The following is an 18862-nucleotide window of genomic DNA, read 5'->3' as shown; positions in this document are numbered from 1 at the left end:
AAACCATCAACAAAGCAACGACCCTCCAGGGATTGCCAGGGGCAGCCTAATCCGGACCCCAGTACCGACCCAATGGGTGGTCTCTCTCTCTTTCTCGCTCTCTCCCTTTAAGTCTACCTCCCTCTAACTCTCTCTGAGGGTGAAATATGTGCAACATGGTAGGTGGGTGATGCTGATGGGGCCAACAGTCACATGTAACCATGCATGTGCTAGTGCAGCCAGACGCCATCGCACACTTTTTAGTTAAATACACAGAGAAAGCAGATTTTTGGTCAATGACATATTAACAGCCCCCACTCGTTGCTAGGTGAGAAAGCAAACTCATTGCAAAAAGAGAAGTTGGAGCAGTTGTGGTAAATCATCAGCAGAAAGAACAAGAGTACTGCTTTCAGTAAGTGACACTGGGAAGAGAAAAAAGGAGCAAGGGACTCTTTTTTGACGACTTTATGCAAATGCTTAAGGCAGCTATGTTGTCATTTTAGAAGTGCTAAATGAATCACTTTGAAAGTGAGAGAGAAGTGCCCCATTCGCTTAAGAAACAGCAGTTCTCCAAAGCCCATCTGTGTGCCAGTAACGGTGGCCTTCAGTGACTAAATAAGCAACTGCTTGTCTGTTGGGCAAAGGGGAAGATCATCTTTAACACTGTGTGTTGATGTACATGTGTCCATCTCTCAATCCGCTTTTATTAGCAAGAGGAAACACTGAATGGATGAAGGGACGTTTTGGGTGTCTTTATATGTATGTGTGTGTGTGTGTGTGTGTGTGTGTGTGTGTGTGTGTGTGTGTGTGTGTGTGTGTGTGGGGACTGATAGGGGGATTCCAGACAGGGCAGCATTAGCTTTAGACCCTGTGCTCACATTGCAGCACTCTCCTGCGCAAACGCACACACATCCTCCGTCTCACTCTTGGGCCCCAAGGAAGGAAATGAGTGTGTGTTGTGTGTGCGTGAGTAGTTTCGGGTACTTAGTTTCTCCCAGTTATTACTATAGGTGAATTCCCTTATAATTAATCTGCCTTTGACAAAATTACCCCTGTCGAGTCATAACAGAAAAACATTAACTCAACAAAGAAAAAGAAACGTGCCTGCTTTCCTGCTAGGATAATAACTTTGTCAATAACCGCGTCATTTCATTTCAATCAGCAGTGATCAAATATCTGAATCAGTTCCAATCCAATCTGAATAATCATTAACAAAATTAAATTTAAACGTTCCTGGAGTCTAATGTTTGGCTCATATCAGGTATGGAAAAGAGAGGGATACTGTTCTGATAATGAGTGTAGAATATTAAGCTTAGATTTGATTACTTCTTAAATAGCCCACAGCGACTGTTTCCTAGTGTGCCAAGAAAACAATGAATTAATACATTTAATCAGTGATCTTAGGTCAATACCAATCGTATGCAAGAAAAGGTTTCAAACTCAAAAGCAGTCTGCATTTTCAAGGAGAACCTTATAAAACTCTTATTGAGCAGACAAAGGCACAGGCGTGTGTGTGTCAGTCTTTTCACATCGTGAGAGCAGCATCAAAGTTTGCATTCCATCCCAAAGGACGTTTGTTTACTTTAGATGGGCAGATGCTCCATTAGTGGAGGAGCGTGGCTAAAGTTCTCTTATTAGCTTTGCGTACTTGGCATCACCAAAGTTTCATGGCTCTAAAACTACAACCCCCATCTGGCTTCTGATCATTCTCATGCTTCAAAAGCAGATCTGGTGAGTAACGTTTACATTTACTCGTCCGTCCCAGTTTCTTTCAAATTATAATCCATCTTCTTGAACTGAAACAGCACTTCTAGCATGAAAGGTTGATGGAAAGACCGGTACTAATATCCAATCCTCCATGAAAAAAACATGACAAGAAAATCTTAGTTTTATCATTAAGCAACTGATATACAATATACTGAAATGTATAAACAAAACATTTCTGAATAGTAATATAATTCAAGATACTTAGCAAAAAAAAAAATCTATGCCATGGAAGCAAATATATGTGTGAAAGTGACGCATCAAAAAACTCTCTTTGTAATTAAAGCTTATAACAACATAATGAGAAGTAGCCTGCTCCCTTAATCTTAAACGTCTCATCTTTCTCTATCTTCAAGTCTTCCAAAGACTCCTTTCAGTCTCTCTCTACATTTTATCTGGTCATCAGAGCCCACAGCTCACCAGTTGGACATCAAAGTACCGACAGTGGGAAGGGAGGGGTGTCCGTCTCTCCTCGTCTGTCCCATCCCCGTCTGCAGCAGCCACTGAGGGATTCCTGAGACGGACCGCGGGGGCGCCTGGCTCTCATTTTACACAGAGAAACCCTATCATTCTGCCTGATGCTGCAGAGCTGCTCGCTGATGCCCTGTAAGTGCCCGCAACGTCACTTTAGACGCTTTTCATCTCAGTCTCCAGAGACGGGCGGATAGTTCAAGGCGGTGTGTCAGTGTGTTGGTTTGTGTGCGTCTGGACCAAAGATGTGATTGGCAAAGGACGAAAAAAGCCTGAACAATACCCACCCATCCCGCACGCACTGCCTAGGTGTGCCAGCCCAAAATGTATGTTTATTTAATATATATATTTTTTTTTTAAATACTGTTTGTAACTTTCTTAATGTCATTTATTGTATTGTAAGTGCATTCACATACATTTTTTTTTGTAAAAATGTGTGCCTTTACTTCACCACTTTATAAAGATCCCTTCTTGGATCATCTTTGGTTTCTTTTAAAAACTCTACTGCTGTTAATGCAAATTTATGCAAGGATTATATCACTTATCTAAATGCTTTTACAAACATGCCAACTTTAACAGTACTTGTGTTTCTCCACTATTTCAGCCATAGCCTGCAGCTGTATACAAGTAGGCAATTTATAGTTCATATTTCGTTTTTGCATGGCATAACTGAGTTAATTAATCTTAAATTAACTTGTAACAATGCCAAAAAGAGAGAGAGGTAGTAAGATGGAGAGAGAGAGAGAGAGAGAGAGAGAAAGAGACAGAGAGCTGATCTGCTGCTGACTGAAATCCCTTTGAGCAGCACGCACAAAAATAAATGAAAATGGCCTGCTTAATAACCCAGATTTTATTAAACAAACCAAGGTCCAGACTTTGCTAACCTCACTGTCTCCCTCTGTTTCTCTCTGCCTGTTTGACGATCTTTATTAGCAGTAGGCATATATTTTATTATGTCGCCAAAACAACACAATTCCGGTTTTAAAAAGTTTCACTCCAGAATCGGTTCTCACATCAGATGAGTCCTCTGTGAGAATGCTTGTTGTAAAGACTATATGCACAATAGCATTGGCAAATATCTGCACAAAAGCATTAAAGGTAGAGTCAGTAGCAACTATTCATTATTCTGAATACTTGGGTGAAAATAAGCTCTTAAAAAGATTAAGGTACTAGCAAGACAATTGTGTTTTGTTGCATTTAGCATATATATCAGTGGACAGAACACCTTAAACTTAACTTAAATTTCCTCTGTAGCAAGCATGACAGAATTTGGAGGACACGGATGTAGTACTTAGTACTAATTACTTTATGTAGGTGGAAATTAACCAAACTCTTATTGCGTCAGAGCCTGTGCACTATATGACAACACAAACTAATATTTGAGGTCATGCAACATTGCCCTTTCCAAGTCTATTTTTGTCTGCGACCCAGTTTAAACATCCTGCAACCCACTTTTTCAGTCTTTCTTCTTCAGCTGAGTTAACAGTGTTTGTGTTTAGTCACTCTGCTTAAAAGAGACTTTTGGATGAGAAAAACTGAATTCAGATATTCAAAAACGACATAACTCACCACAGAAGTGAGCGCCATCTGAAAGCTGTAGATGCGAGCGAGGCCGAAGTCGGCCAGTTTGATCTGTCCTGCGCTGGTGACCAGGATGTTCTGCGGCTTTAGGTCACGGTGAACCACGCGGTGTGAGTGCAGGAAGTCCAGCCCCTGGAGAAGCTGGTACATCATATCCTGCAAAGAGAACAGAATGGGAAAAAAGAGAGAGAGTGATGGATAATTATGACAATGACAACAATTCATATGATCAAATAGGTAAAATTGGTTCCGAGCTTTTGGATAGTGGTGACAGAAAATGACACTTGAACAGTCAAGAATTTGATTTAGCGAAAATAATAAGCTCCAACGCTCACATCTGTACGTCAGAATTTGAATTTGTCCCTGTCAAGCCAGGCAACAAAAGGCCAGAATGACAGGTTCACGCAGTGAGAACTTAAGCACAAAAGGCAGAGACACTGTGGCAAGGGGGGAGTTAACTAGAGGAGGCCTGACTTTTCTTGTCAACTGTAGCAGATGTTCGATAACCAACAGACAGCGAGGGGCCCTGCTCTGTACAAGCATGGCTCTCTCTATTATAGCAGCTGTCCTAATTCAGTTAATCAGCTCTTGTTGTCTTTTTTTTATGCCCAAAATCTGACCTCAGAATGGCCATAGGCTCTGACTGCCTCCATGACAGACAAGCACAAGTAGACTGGTGTGTGAACAGCAGTCAACTATGTTAAAACCAGCTAAGACTTGTTCTATTCAAACTGAAATACTCTCAAACAGGTCCTGCACCTGTAAACAAGTACAAGTCATTAACAGGGGATTGTGGCCAGGTGGTTTTGGCAGAGCTGGAGTTTGGATTGTTTGGTTAAAATCTTATAGAGTCCTTTCAGGTGAAAGCCTTATGACAAATACAAATAAATAGGGAGATTACGCAGGTAATAAATGAGCTTCCACAGTCATTTGATCGGTCAGAAAACTAAAAGGCAAAAACAGATATTTGTGAATTGTAATACTGTGATGCTGGTGGGGGTTTGTTGCATCTTGGGCTGTACACCCCCCTCCAAAACACACACACACACTCTCTCTCCGCCAAGACCTCACAAGTGACATGGACCTGAGCCCGCAGCGCTATTCACTGGCTGACCAGCTGGTGAGTGAGTCAAAGGGGTCTGCACACTCAAGCAGAAAACATTAGCAAACGGCGCGGGGCTGGCTGCTGTGCTGGCCATGGAAGAAGAGACAGGGCGCCACACACAATGCTGCGGAGACAGGGTGTGGGGTGTGATGTGTGTGTGTGTGTGTGTTGTGTGTGTTTGTAAACACACAGTGTCCCTCTCGGTTGATGTAAGTGTGTACAACATTATTTGTTCGAATGTGCACCTCAGACTGTGTAAGGGTGCATCTGTGTGTGTGTGTGTGTGTGTGTGTGTGTGTGTGTGTGTGTGTGTGTGTGTGTGTGTGTGTGTGTGTGTGTGTGTGTGTGTGTGTGTGTGTAAGCATGCTGTGTGTGTGTGTGTGCCCTCTGACCAAGGGCAAGCAGGATGCATGAACAGACCTTCCTTTCTACATCTCCATCCAGCCATGACCCGGTGAGGAGGGCAGCAGACAGACAGAGCCATAGGAGAGAGGCAGGCAGTTGGTTATTTTGTGTGTGTGTGTGTGTGTGTGTGTGTTCTGGGGGGGTGCCTGACACAATAGCAGCCCCCCCACCACACCACCAGTTCCTCTCTGCTTTAAATAGCCATTTTGCCGTGCTTCCTTTCAACAGCATTTCCTAGTAAACACTAATTATCTCAGAAGTGTGACTTTTAGACAAACATGCAAACAACACTGTGCCCCCCTCTGCCTGAGTGTCATCTCTTCTGCTGTATCAATTACTGTCACAGCTGAGTAACATTCAAATGATCAACTGCTAGTTGGCTGCATTTGAAAATGGGAAATCCCACGTTTAGCTATGTGTAACTAATATCTTAATAAATACAGTCACACAGTTTAATACCTCGTGTTACACAAAGACATTTTCTTTACATCATCTCAGCCACAAAATATTGAACCAAGCAGCAACAAAACTCACGTAAGTTGCATGGCACACAAAAGTCTTCAAACCCAAACTTCAACCTTTTAATCTCCGCATACAACTTGGCCAGGAAGAAAAATCACAATAGGTGACACATATGACCCTAAAAAAAGGCAGAAGGACCAAAAAAGTAGTCATCTCTCCGCAAGATGCAGTCAAAACATGGCTTACTGGGTTCGCCCCCTTTTCTGATGCAAATGCACCAGAGGCAGCCATATTGTTTATTGTAGCCAGGCACAATATGGGACATCTGCCGGTTAGCGTTAGTGTAATTCCCTCCCCATGCTTCATTAACCTCCCCCTTTATGGGCCCAGAGAATAGAGCTATGGAAGCTTGCAGAGTGGCGGCGGAGGAGGGTGGGTGAGACCCAAGCGCTTGCCCGGCTGAGGAGCACTGAGGCCGGGGCAGACTGGCTGCTTGATGTCATTCCAGCTCATTTGATTCCTGGAGGAGGACCTCTTTCATCAATGACCATGTGGTGGGTCTTGAGTCTGAGTAAGGCAGAGTGGTGGGTGGGTGGTGGAGGGAGGGGGCGTGCAGTGGACAGGCTGGGGAGAGTCTGGTTTTCAGGGGAAGTATGTCTGTTGTTTTTGGTGTGACTGCTTTTTCTTAGTTCTTCGTATTCAAAGTTGAGTCTCGGAAAGGTGGACGTTATATCTGATAGGCACAGGTATGTTGTGCTGTGAAAGCTGGACTGAGATACACTATCTGGTGACATCTGCCAAGACCACATTAGGCTGTTGGGGAGGGGGGGGGGGGGAGGGGGGGGGGCTGTCCTACAACAAGGGATGGTGCCAGTGTCTTCATGTCACTCCGACTTTGTCCTTTTGTCCCCTAAAGGCCATATGGATGTTAGGGAAAGCTTAAGAAGGAGGTCTTTAGGGGTCAGTATGCTTCAAACGAAGTGCTTGAGGGATTGCAACATCAGAATTTGAGGGGGAAACTATCATTTTTTCTTATAGTTCTGACACTAGCAATCTTAAAAAAAAAAAAAAAGTGTTTGGTAGGTTTGTGGAAAAATGAAAGTAAACCAGATCTGAGATTAAATCTTTGGCTGTTTTAAAGAAAGGAATATCAAAATAAACCTGCTACAGAAAACTACTACTATTTATGTGTATGATCAAGTATGACAACATGAATGCCTGTGAAAAAAGACCATACAACAATAAGAGGGGTTTTCCCATTTTAAATAATACATGTGGGACTTTCTCAACGACAAAGAATAAAACAGTTCTCAAACCTTCAGATTGCTTTCTTAACAATGAACCTAAATATTTTTCATTTACAATGATGGAAACTTATTTGATAAGTAAATCCTCATACAAAAAGAAGTGGAGACAAGCTATCATTCATCATGAAAAATGACTGACTTCTAAGGCTCCAATGAACAACTTTTGCCAGCAATTTCCTCCATTTTTTTATTCACTATTCATGTATTGTTTTACCTTTAAAATGCAAGAGTGGGGACAAGGTGACTTATCTACATTCTGTTAATCAACAGTCCAAAAACAAACACACAGAGCAGATCTTCACATTTGAAAAGTACTTGGAAAAAGGACAGATGTTTGCAGAAATATGTTGTGTTTACTTTTACTTTTACTGTACAGCCTAATAATCAGAGTATTTAAAGCTACAAATAATTTCACAATGGCTGAGAATTTATGTCCAATGTCAAAAAGCAGTGTCAGTGTTTCATTAGAGGTATTATATCTCGAGCACACCACCATTATTATCCACACAATCATCATTGGGTGAATATCCAATCTACTGTACTGCACAGTGTATCATCTTCAGAGAAAGACATGGGAATGCCTCAGGTGTGATCTACCTGACTCACCTTCACTTGCACAGCATCCCGTCGACATTACAGCTCGACACAAAATGATGGCACATAAACCCAGCCCTCAGGTGAAAACAAACGGCTTGACTCTAGCATCAAGAACTTCTCTGTTTCAAATACGAAACTTTAAACTCTGAGGCCCCCTCTGTCCAAAAATAGAGATTTCCTTTTCCGATATTGTGCACGATACATTTACAGACCTTGGGGTGAAACACGATGAAGAGATTTTTAAAAAAGAATTGAGTGTGGGAAAAATGGAAATAAAGAGAGAAAAGGGATTGTGGAAAAAATCAATTTCCGACCTTTTGGCAAAGAGAAAACAGATACTCTGTGAATTGATTTATGGAGAAATGTTATATCTGTTGTGAGTTTGAATGACTTGATGGTACAGACATTAAACTTGCAGCTAGCATTTAATCGAGTCCACTTTAAAAAAAAAAAAAGAGTTTTCGGGCTAGTACTTCACACACAGACTTTTTGTCTCCATCTGTTAATACAGTGTGGACTTGAAGGCTGAAAATAGAGAAGATGGGGAGCCTCTAATTTGCAGCCCATCTGCCACATGTGCTGCCCTCCAGAATGCTCCGGTACCTCTGATGTTAAAGGGAACTTTTCTCTGTCCTCTGTAAACTCACTCAGTACCATGCAGACACAGCTCTAGCCATGCAATGTACAACCACAGAAGATTAGCAAATAGCTTCCTTCACATTTCAAGTAGAGATTGCAAGCAATATTTCACAGTACCTTCTTCCATTTGTTGTTGTTTTTGAAATCCTTCCTTGTAAAAACATCCAAAAATAGTGTTCTAATAATAATAATAATAATCATTAAAGCTTCCAACACAAACATTCAAACCTCTAGGTAACTAGGGTAATGGTTACCTTTATGGTCTCAGGTGGTACCCCGGGGTCAGGGGCCTTCTCCAGGTAGGTGGTCAGGTCCTGGTCCACATGCTCAAAGACTAGAGTGAGTTTGGTTTCTCTGTCAGTCCGAGACACTGTACACACATCAAACAACCTGGAACAAGAGAAACAGGTGGAGGACATCAATATTGTTGATTTAACGTTGGTCCACTCTGCTCAGCCTGCTGCGACAGAGCGAGCGACCACAGCTAATGAGACTGAAGGTAGAATCAAAACATCTTTTTTCCTTATCTTGTGCATATCATTGTTATGTCCCTAATTGTCCTGCGGAAATGGCCATTGTCTGAAATATGTCCCTTGTTTAACTTTTACCAGTTCCTTCCAGTTTAACCCTTAGTAGTACTGAGTAGGAGCAATCTAAACATTTAACTGGTAATGTCTTCTTTGGAAGCATTTGTATGTTTTTATGTTTTGGCTGTGTTGTGTTAAACCCCTAAAACAATCTATTGGATCTATTTTACACTGGAGAATCGTAACATGTTTTTCTTTCAGGGTTAATAAGGAGTGAGTTGGGCAGTTGAAGACATTTTAAAGACAGGTAGAACTAACGACATTGACTGTGGCTGAAATCACCCACTACAAGCACACTATTACAGTGATTCACCCTTTTGTAGTGCTCCACAACTTCTGAGTGACAATTATTACTTATTTCATAAAACAATGTGTTGTGAAAAGTAGTGTACAACAGACAGTCACTAACCAAGTAATACATAATATCATGCATTACGGTGTTCACGAGAGAAATACGGCCAGCCTGCAACAGTAACGATGTCTTTATCGGTGCTCTGTGCATCGGCAAAAAGTGCAAAAGTGCCAATGAGCTCATAATAAAGTCTTCAACAGAAAAACCAAATGAAGTGCCGAATTAGAATGTGATTTCAGACACAATAATGAATGATGAGTGTTTACGGAGCGCCATATTGTAGAGGGGCTGGTTACTAATGTTACCAGGTTCACCTGTGTGGCTACTGCTACGAAAAGTTTAAGTACATGCATGAAAAATGTGGCTGTTGATGCAGCAAAAAAAAAAAGAAAAGAGTTTGCATTTTTCATTTGTCATTTTTAGCTGGTCAATCAAGCATCACCTACTCTCTCTCCTCGGACATCAGACATCTTGGGCCTTTTGAACCTATTGTCAGTAGGCAGTAAAAAAATAAAAATAAAAAAAATAAAAGGTATGAAAAGCTTCTGGAAATTCAGGACCATCAGGCCTTAAACACATGCACTTATGGTGCTTCACTAGGCAACAAACTAAGGCCAAGAATCCAGATTATGTCAGCCGACCTGCCAAAGCAGGCTTTGGTGAAAAGCTGAAAAAGCTTTCCAGAATGTCCTCTTCAAAGAGCTGGGGACCACAAGCAGCATTCTTCCAGCAGCACTATGACAACTCCTGATGCTCTCTGGGAAGTCGAGTGCCTGTAGCTGCTGCAGAGGCAGCATCTTTATCACAACAACACACGAGCTGACGGAGCTGTGAAGATGTATCAAGGTAATGGATAACTGTGATCACATTACCTTTATATTGTGTATTTATTACTACGACTATCAGGGTATTCGAACGAGACAATAAAATCAGAAGTATGATCCATAGAGCAATTTCCAATCTCTGAGGCGAGTATCACAAGAAGGAAGATCGTGTTCCCCAAAGACTTTGACTTAACAAACATTCTTATCATATTTATTGACTTTGAAATAAATGACAAACGCCAACATATACTTTAACGTGTGTAAAACTAATGTGGATGTTCTAAAAAGCTTTCAAGTCATGTAATGACGTGTTCATTCTACAATTCACTGAGCAGATGCTTTTATTCAAAGCGACGTACATCAGAGAGTAAGTACAACACTAATCCATTCATATTTCTATATAATCTATTCACACCGCCACCGAAGCAGCGGGAGCAATGCGGAGTTAAGTGTCTTGCCCAAGGACACATCGGACATGTTGCTCAGCTGGGGATTGAACCCTAGGCAACGACTCTACCAACTGTGCCACAGCCGCCCACATCCGTTCATGACACCCAAAAAATGGCAAAGGGAATTTGAGCAAATATTGACAATAAATAGGGAATGACTATAATTGCTGCAAATGTTAACTGATAGTAACCCTTTCAATGTCATATCAAAACTTTAAAACACCTGTGCGTCTTCATTTCAAACTAGCTGACCAACATAAGCCATTTAAAATGGATGCATGGAATGAAATGAAATGACTGAACCTCCACAGTCAGTGCGGTGGGTGAGGTATCATTCAAGGTTCTGTGCATGATGTCACAGCATAGACGGCGCCCTCCTCTCGAAGCGCTGAGGTTAGAAGCCCCTCACAGCTCGATTGTTGGGCTACAATGGGGGCTCTTAGCAGACACTGAACATATGGAATGAATAATGGGCCTCATTACAAACATCCAGGGGTTGCCGCGAGTCACACAGAAAGCCCACAATGCACTCTTACTGGTGGTGAGCTGCTATAGGCAAAAGCGGAGAACAGCGAAGTCCCTCTGTTTAAAAATTGCTTTCATGGTCGCAACAAAATGTGTTGAACTTTTTAATAAAATTTACATAAGAGAGCTTTAGTCAAAGATGCATGTCTTCCAGTGAGAACATATCCCATTTTGAAACCATTAAGAGAAAAGCATTATCCTCCATTATTCATTGATACACTGGGGATATATTGTCAGAGGCCCAAGGGCTTCAACTGTGCTTCTAAAACGTCCATTTAGAGCTTCCCCTTCAATCCCAAAGCACTCAATATTCCATAATAAACCTGTACCAAGGCTAGACCTTGGCAAGTTCCAACATATGACGCAGTCTCTGACCTCTGAGTGAACAATTCATTACAAAAGTGAAAGAAAATGGCCTCCACATGCAGAGGAGGAAGGAGGACACAACTCAAAACCAGAGATGTCTTTAACTTGAGTATTTTCACTAAATCCAGTTTGACGTACAGTAACTGAGCTGGGCGAGTGCGAGTGTCTTGCTTAAGGCCACATCAATATTATAGGTGAGTATTGACAGCATTGAACAAATGCAGCCATAATGGACAAACTCAAACCCAGAACATACAAAAAAGCATCAAATCTCTGCTTCACTTATTGTACAGCTATTATAAAACAACAAGATGTGTACTGAATATAGTCTTTCCAGAATAAAAACCTGTAGTTTTCTTCTTTCTGTGGATTTTGTTTCACTGTATTTCAGTCCAGTAACTACCAAGGGAGTTAACATGGTGAAGTTAATATGTATGCTAAATACAGCATGTTATTAGATGGAATTTCATTTAGTTTTACTTTCTTATTTGACATGGACACACAGCAACATTGGTGCTGTAATATCTAACCATGCACAAGTCCCAGATGCACTGCTCTTAGTGTTTCAAAATTCTAGCAGACACATTCATTTACAACAATATAACATATGTAAATGATATTTTGAAAATATTGAAAAAAAAATTTGGGGGGATTCTGATCACTGATTCTTTTTGTTGTTCTGACTGGTAAAGCAAAACCAATCTAATGATGTTGACTTCAGCCTCAGAATAAGGTAAGAGATAGTTTCTTTTTCAATAAATTACATGCAGATGAAATTAGCACTATCATGTGATTACTAGTTTGGAAGGTAACCATGGGTTTTGAATATACGCACAGAGATTTTGAGTATGCGATCAGATCCATGATCGGTTTTGACTGAGTAAAGGTAAGCAACAGAGATCATGCAGGATGGCAATGTGAGCGTAACAGGTTTATGCATGTTCATAAGATATCTGTCAATCATGCCAAATCTGATCCATGTTTTAAATCAACTTTGACATTAGTGCTTAATGAGATCATAATGTGTTTTTTTTTCTCCCACGTATGCGTGTTAAATGCATGCATTCAGGTATACACACAGATCCATGTTCTGCTGGTGAATGCATTTTCTGAACGGGGATAACTTTTTCATAGATGAATACATGAGGAGTTAAGTGTGGTAGGAGAGGATAATGAATGAGATTAAGCTAACAATGAATATAGACAGTGGGACTGAAGGAAGTTGTGATCTGACAGGTGTGTAGCTACTGTCTTCTAATGGTGTCATCAACCAGCTCATTCAGATGACAGTTACAAGATGTCTGCTACCAAAAAAAACAAGAGGACAAGCAGCATCATGTAAGCCTAACCTAAAGGTCAAATGAGGCAGCATGGTCACCACCACAGATCATCAAAAAGGAAGTTGCATGTCTTTATCTTGTACAAAAAACTTCTACCCCCCCCCCCCCCCCACCTCTAAAAATAAATTTGTAAATATGCCTACACATCAAAGTATTCACCCACACAGGTCTACCCACCTCTACCCTTCACTTACCTGACAACATTGGGGTGCTCGAAGGCTTCAAGCTGCCTCAGTACCGCCACCTCCCGGATGGTAGAGAGAGGCATCCCCTCTTCCTCCGTCTGGACTCGAACTCTTTTCAAAGCTACAAAGCGTCCCCCGTTCTTCAAATCTCTCGCCTTGTAAACTTTCCCGTAAGCGCCTTCTCCAATCTCGGCCACAGGCTCATATCGAGTCCCAGCACTTTCTCTGTCCATTTTTGCAGATGTGTTTTGTTCCTCGTCTCTTGTTGAAAATATTGAGGGGAATCCCGGCGAGGGTGACGAGCCAGAGAGTTTCTCACAAAGGCATATTCACAGAAAAAAGTTGGCACATACAATGCCTAGATGACAGGGAGACACAGATGGAGGAAGACACCATCTTTGTCAAATCTGTTCAAATGTTGCTCCAGGTAAGCAATAACAGGCTGTCATCATGTTTTATTCCGACTAACAACACAAGAGCCCCGTTGCGTCCGAACTTCCACTCCTCCTCCTATTACGCATAGCAACTCATGTCCTCCTATCACCAACAAAAAGGTAAAATAATTAAAATTCAACACGTTAGCCTCTTTTTAATCTGTGTTTGCTCAAAATAAACTGTCTAGCTTGTGCAACAAAAAAGAATAAAAGTCACCCAACAAGCAATGTTGTTAAAAGTTAAGCTCATGTGGGCTGTCTCACTCTCTTAAAGGGAATTAAACTTTTTTTTTTTTTTTTTTTTTTAAAGAGAAAACGCAAACGACGAGAACAAACATTTCACAATAAGTAATTTTAAGCTCGGAAAACAGCAAACCAACTCTTCAACTTGTATCAATGTGCGTGCATGAGGCGACACAAACTTTGAGAGCACGTGGCTGTCTGATTGCATTGTCTGAACTTCCTAAAGCAACAGTCTGTTTAAAACACAGTAAAACTCACCTTTCAGACATGAAACTGTTGTAATTGCGTAAAACAATACGGTAGCGGAGTTTTAAAAGTGTTTTCTTTAACGAAGACAGCTTCCTCTATTTTTTTCTAATTTAATTGCGCGTGGGCTCAAACTAGCTAATTAAAGTGAATTCTAGAAAGGGGAATGGTTATTTTCGGGTTTTAAGGTGCCTTGTAATTTAACATGTCATTTTTAAACACTTTTGCACAATGTTCTGTACAATATATATATATATATATATATTTCTGTATAAATATCCAGACTTTTATAGTTTACCTTAGTTTATGTTGTCAATAAAATGTCGTAACGTCGGCATGTCCAATAAAACGTTGTGGAGACACTCGCGTCTCGGATAAAATGTCCTGCATCAAACGCATCACTGTCCACTGTCCTCCATGCGGGGGCCACACAGGTAGTTGGACGGTGCAGGCTCTAACCCCCCATCCCTCTGACTACACCAGGCAGAGAGACACTCAAACAGGGAGGAGGAGGAGGAGAAGTAGGAGGTGGAAGAGGAGATGGTGGGGGGGCTGAACGAAAACTCACACACGCACTCTCACTGCAACTTTGTGGGTGGGGGTGTGGAGGGGAAGGGGGTGTAGCGTGGAGGGAGTTGGGGGGGGGGGGGGTCATAGGACAAAGGCAAACGCGTGATACAGCCCTCCAAAACCACGCTCTTCTTTGGATTTTCCCCTCTCTTTCTTCTTCTTGTTTCTTCCTTATATCCCCGGATAGGCCCATGCAACTGCAGCCCCGCTCGCCTGTGTGAGCTCCGTCTCTGCCTGGCTTTCCCACGCCGGCTGAATGTGGCCTGACCCCCTTCAGAGAGGTTTGACACGGAGCGGGGACATTTCCGCATTCCTCTCCGACTACAAAGGCTCACCGCCTCCTTTTTGCTCTCCCTCGGCCTCCTCGGTCCTTTACCATTCATAGTCCTCTCCGCGGGTTTTGTCTCCCGTGTCAACCCCGGGAGCACCACGGGGATCAGAGAGGGGAGAGAGGAGGTGTGTTGGATGGACGGCCACACTATCTATCTCTCTCAAAGCATTGAGGAGCTCCTGCAGGAAACAATGCGCCAGCGGGGATGCGATGTGACAAGCTCGCCCTAGATGGACCTGAGGGGTCAGGTTCAAGGCCCGGAGGCTTGATCTGTGGCAGTGGGAGGCGGGGGGAACTCCACTGCTCGGGTGGTCGTTTGCAACCAGGGCCCATGCTGCAGGAGTGTAACCATATGAGCTGCAATATGGAGAACGATTTATTTGGAAAATATGGAGATATTTTTCAGATGATCATTTCAGGATAAATTATAATTCTCCTTGTTAATGTATGCTTTTTGCAAAACTGATTGCAACATTAAAAACAATGCTATTGATCAGAAGAGTTCTTCAAACTTTAACACGTTTGTTTTCTCCTTCATGCTGGACACGGTTTAGACATGACAAGACTTGATGTCAGATTATCCCTATGAATGGCCAATTACAGGCGTGTAACCCAGCTCTATTATCATAACTTCATTGAAGGCGTGTATCAGAGGCGCACACAGGATCAGAGGAAGGACATTCCTCCAGTGCTGGGATTTACATGCAAACTTCAGCTGCATGCTGCTTTAAAATCCACTGATTTCCATTGACAAGGTACATTTGGAGGAGATAATGACATGGAAGTATGTACAGTATGTTAGTCTCTCCTTCCTAACCTTTCTAGGCAACCCTAAATTTAAAGCATTTGCATCACAAAGCAACACAATGCACACAATGTATCCCACACCAATTACTGTAAATGTAATTTACATTTTTCATCATTGTTCATGTGAAATCAGCTCTGAGAGCCTTCCCCCGGATTGAAATCATTAAAATGCATGCTTCTTATTTGTTTAGAGAACACGCCAATTAGATACTGCATAGGCTGTAGAGATTTAAGACAGACACATGCACACACTCCTTCTGTAACAGTCATTGAGTGAACAATACACAAAGAGGTTTTTTTTTTTATATGCGTTTCCACAAGTCTCTGTGTGTCATGTGTTTACTTTGATGGCGCAACTGTGAGGACTCATTTTTGAAAAGATGCGAGAACAGGATGGTTCCATTACGAACATCTTGTTCTGCAAACATCATGGTCACAATATAATTCATTAATTATAATTGTGGGGTGTTTTGTGGTATTTATAATTAAAAATAGGCTAAAAGAGATATTAAATATATATTTTATGTATATTCTTTTGGATCAATAAAGTACATTATCTATTATTTAGAAACTGCCACTTGAAGCTTTCAACAATGCTGCCTTGTGACATTATTCTCAAAAGGAAGCCTGACATTTATTTTTTTTATCAGGCGACTAGTTGCCTTTTGCAGTTCCACATCTCAGATAATAAGGTCTTTTGAGTGTTGTGGACAGGATGCCATAATTCAGGTTAAAGTAAATATGAGAAATAAAATTTATGGAGAGAAAGCAAACATTGTTGATATTTAATTTTGGTAATTCAATGCAAGTCTATAGTCTCTTACCAATTAAATTCAAGAACAGCAAAAGTACCTTTTTTACATTCAGCTTTAAGCACTACAACTAAAAGTTTATTTATTTTTCATTTTTGAATGGGAGAACTCAAAAAAACACAAAAACGGATATATTTGACCATAGTTTCAAGAAAGGCTGCAGAGTATCAGGAAAATATTAAATCTGCAATAACAATGCTCAGTATTGCAATAATTAGTCTATATTAAGTGTGGTAAACAAGATTCAATCAAGTCAAAGTGTATAAGCCATTCGTTGCGTAGTTATTGATCAGCCTCTTAAATGAAGCCAGCTTTTATCTCTATTCATTTATCATATATTTGAAAGTGACAGGAACAGATTAGACCACAGTCATTTTGTTAGAAAAATAAGATATCATCGAGTATAAGCTTAAATGTCTCAGGGTCGGGGGGTTTTGGACTGGCTGTTGGTAAGCTTGCTTGGCATGCGTATTGTTGATTCCGTTTTGTGTACCAGAATGCATGATGACATATTTATATCACTGTTTTTTTTAAGATAACAAAACTTCAAAGAATAAAGTTTTCAAAGAAAGTCACAAACCATAATTTCAACAGTTGGAATTCCGCAGATTGGTCAGTTCTTTGTCTTGTACCTCAAACTGAAAACTTGTCTGTGTAGAAATCATGAACATCCCCCTAATAACTCCTGACTCATGATGACTGAAACACCTTAGTTTTCTTTCATTATATTTTGGGGATTTTTATTCCTTTATTTAGAGGTAGGATAGTGGATTGAGTCAGAAATCAGGGAGAGTGGGGAATGAAATGGTTGAAAGGAGCCACAGGTGGTATTCGAACCCTGGGCGCCCGCTTGGGGGACTATTGCCCCTATATGGTGCACAGTACCCACAACTCTATCAGCACCCCCCCCCCCCCCCCAAAACACCTTAGTTAATACATAAATGAATGCATTAAGATACTGTTCAGACATGTGAATTCCAGATATTTCATTATGAATGCATTCATTTAGTCATGATTCATTCATGCATGAAATTCATGATCATTTGTGGACCCTTATCTAAAGCGTGACCGATTATTTGTGTTTCTGAATGTGTTTCCTTTGTTCTTATGTGTGTGCACGTGGCAGCTGCTGATCAGTCCAGCCAAGAGAGAATTAGGGCCCTCCCAAGGGGGATAAGAGAGGCCAACAAGGGACAGGTGACTCCCAGATCTCCTTACAACACACACACACACACACACACACACACACACACACACACACACACACACACACACACACACACACACACACACACACACACACACACACACGCATACAGAGAGAGGGAGAGATTGATTGTGGGCTTGTCTCCCTGGTCCCACCTAAGTAAAGGGGCATGTCCAAGTCAGAGGGTGCAGTGATAATAACCTGAAGTCCGTATAGGTGGACAGATGTCACGCACCTGGGGAGGAATCCGATAGGATCTGTGACACTAGGTTCCTTTTTAAGTTCACCACCCCTTTGTCAGGATTCACAAGCGTCACTTAATGTGCTTAGTGTGTTTCATGTGAGTCAGGTGTGATCGACCCATCAGCAGATTAATATTTAAGCACATCTTGGGTCTAAAGACAGCACACAGTGGACAATCTGAGTCTGTTTTCGCATCTCCGACTCTTCTCTTCCTCCTTCTTGTCAAGCCAGACTGAAGTCCAGAGTATGTGCACGGCGTGCAAGTAAAGCCCCTTCTCTCCTCTCCTCTCCTCTTCCCTTGTCGTCCTCCTCCTTCTCCCTCCCGGCACCGGCCCCCAGACACAAGCCTCTTTCTGTTGGGGCATCCCCATGGCAACCAAGCCACTAACTTAAGGAGGCGACATAAAAACCTGCTCTACTAGGGGACACAGGAACACCTGCTGCCTCCGCCCGACTGGGGGAGGGGGGGGGGGGGGGGTGCTTGATGCCGGGCCACGTGCAGACACACTTAACATACAAATTCATGTGGTCACCAACACACACACACACACACACACACACACACACACACACACACACACACACACACACACACACACAAACAGAGGATCATTGTAACATTCAAATGAGACCTCTAACTAACATCTGCTCCCCTTTAGAAGCTCATTTATCTTCTGATAACATCTCAGGTTGTTTGTTTTTTTTAACTCTTGTTCCAGCAAAATGAAGAAAGGAGCTTCATAAAAACAAATAACTCGTTGTTGATAAGATTTATGGTTTCAGGCTAAGACACGCATCTATCTCTGTTCTACCATTTTAGTTCTGTCTTTTTCACACCAGCGGTTTCTTTAATAAGTAATCATAAAGGACCACCTAACACATGCTCAGATGAGTCACCAGCTCATCCATGCAGCATGAGACTGTACCTGAGAGTGTTTCTTGTTAAAATTGCATGACCTTCAGGGCATTCCTTGATTAAAGGGAAAAGGACCATAAAAATGAGTCTATGAGCAAGTCCTTTGTTTAATGGC

The 18862-nt window shown here is 41.7% G+C and overlaps 1 protein-coding gene across 2 annotated transcripts in view; it reads right to left on the bottom strand.

Moving 5' to 3' along the window:
* Positions 1–14691, bottom strand: part of cdk6 (cyclin dependent kinase 6) — a 33988-nt gene extending 19297 nt beyond the window's left edge. The window contains exons 1-4 of one of the 2 annotated variants that reach the window (XM_020631563.3): positions 14160–14691; positions 12948–13475; positions 8565–8700; positions 3784–3951 (exon numbers count right to left, since the gene is read on the bottom strand). In XM_020631563.3, the coding sequence (XP_020487219.1) occupies positions 3784–3951; positions 8565–8700; positions 12948–13171 (528 nt within the window). In that variant the 5' untranslated portion in view covers positions 13172–13475; positions 14160–14691. The remainder of the gene's footprint in view (positions 1–3783; positions 3952–8564; positions 8701–12947; positions 13476–14159) is intronic. The other variant, XM_020631564.3, reaches the window with a different exon arrangement.
* Between the last annotated feature and the right edge of the window lie 4171 nt (positions 14692–18862).

Source organism: Labrus bergylta, chromosome 19 (assembly GCF_963930695.1).
Source record: "Labrus bergylta chromosome 19, fLabBer1.1, whole genome shotgun sequence".
Classification (NCBI taxonomy): Eukaryota; Metazoa; Chordata; class Actinopteri; order Labriformes; family Labridae; genus Labrus; species Labrus bergylta.
This window is presented reverse-complemented; position numbering and strand designations above follow the sequence as displayed.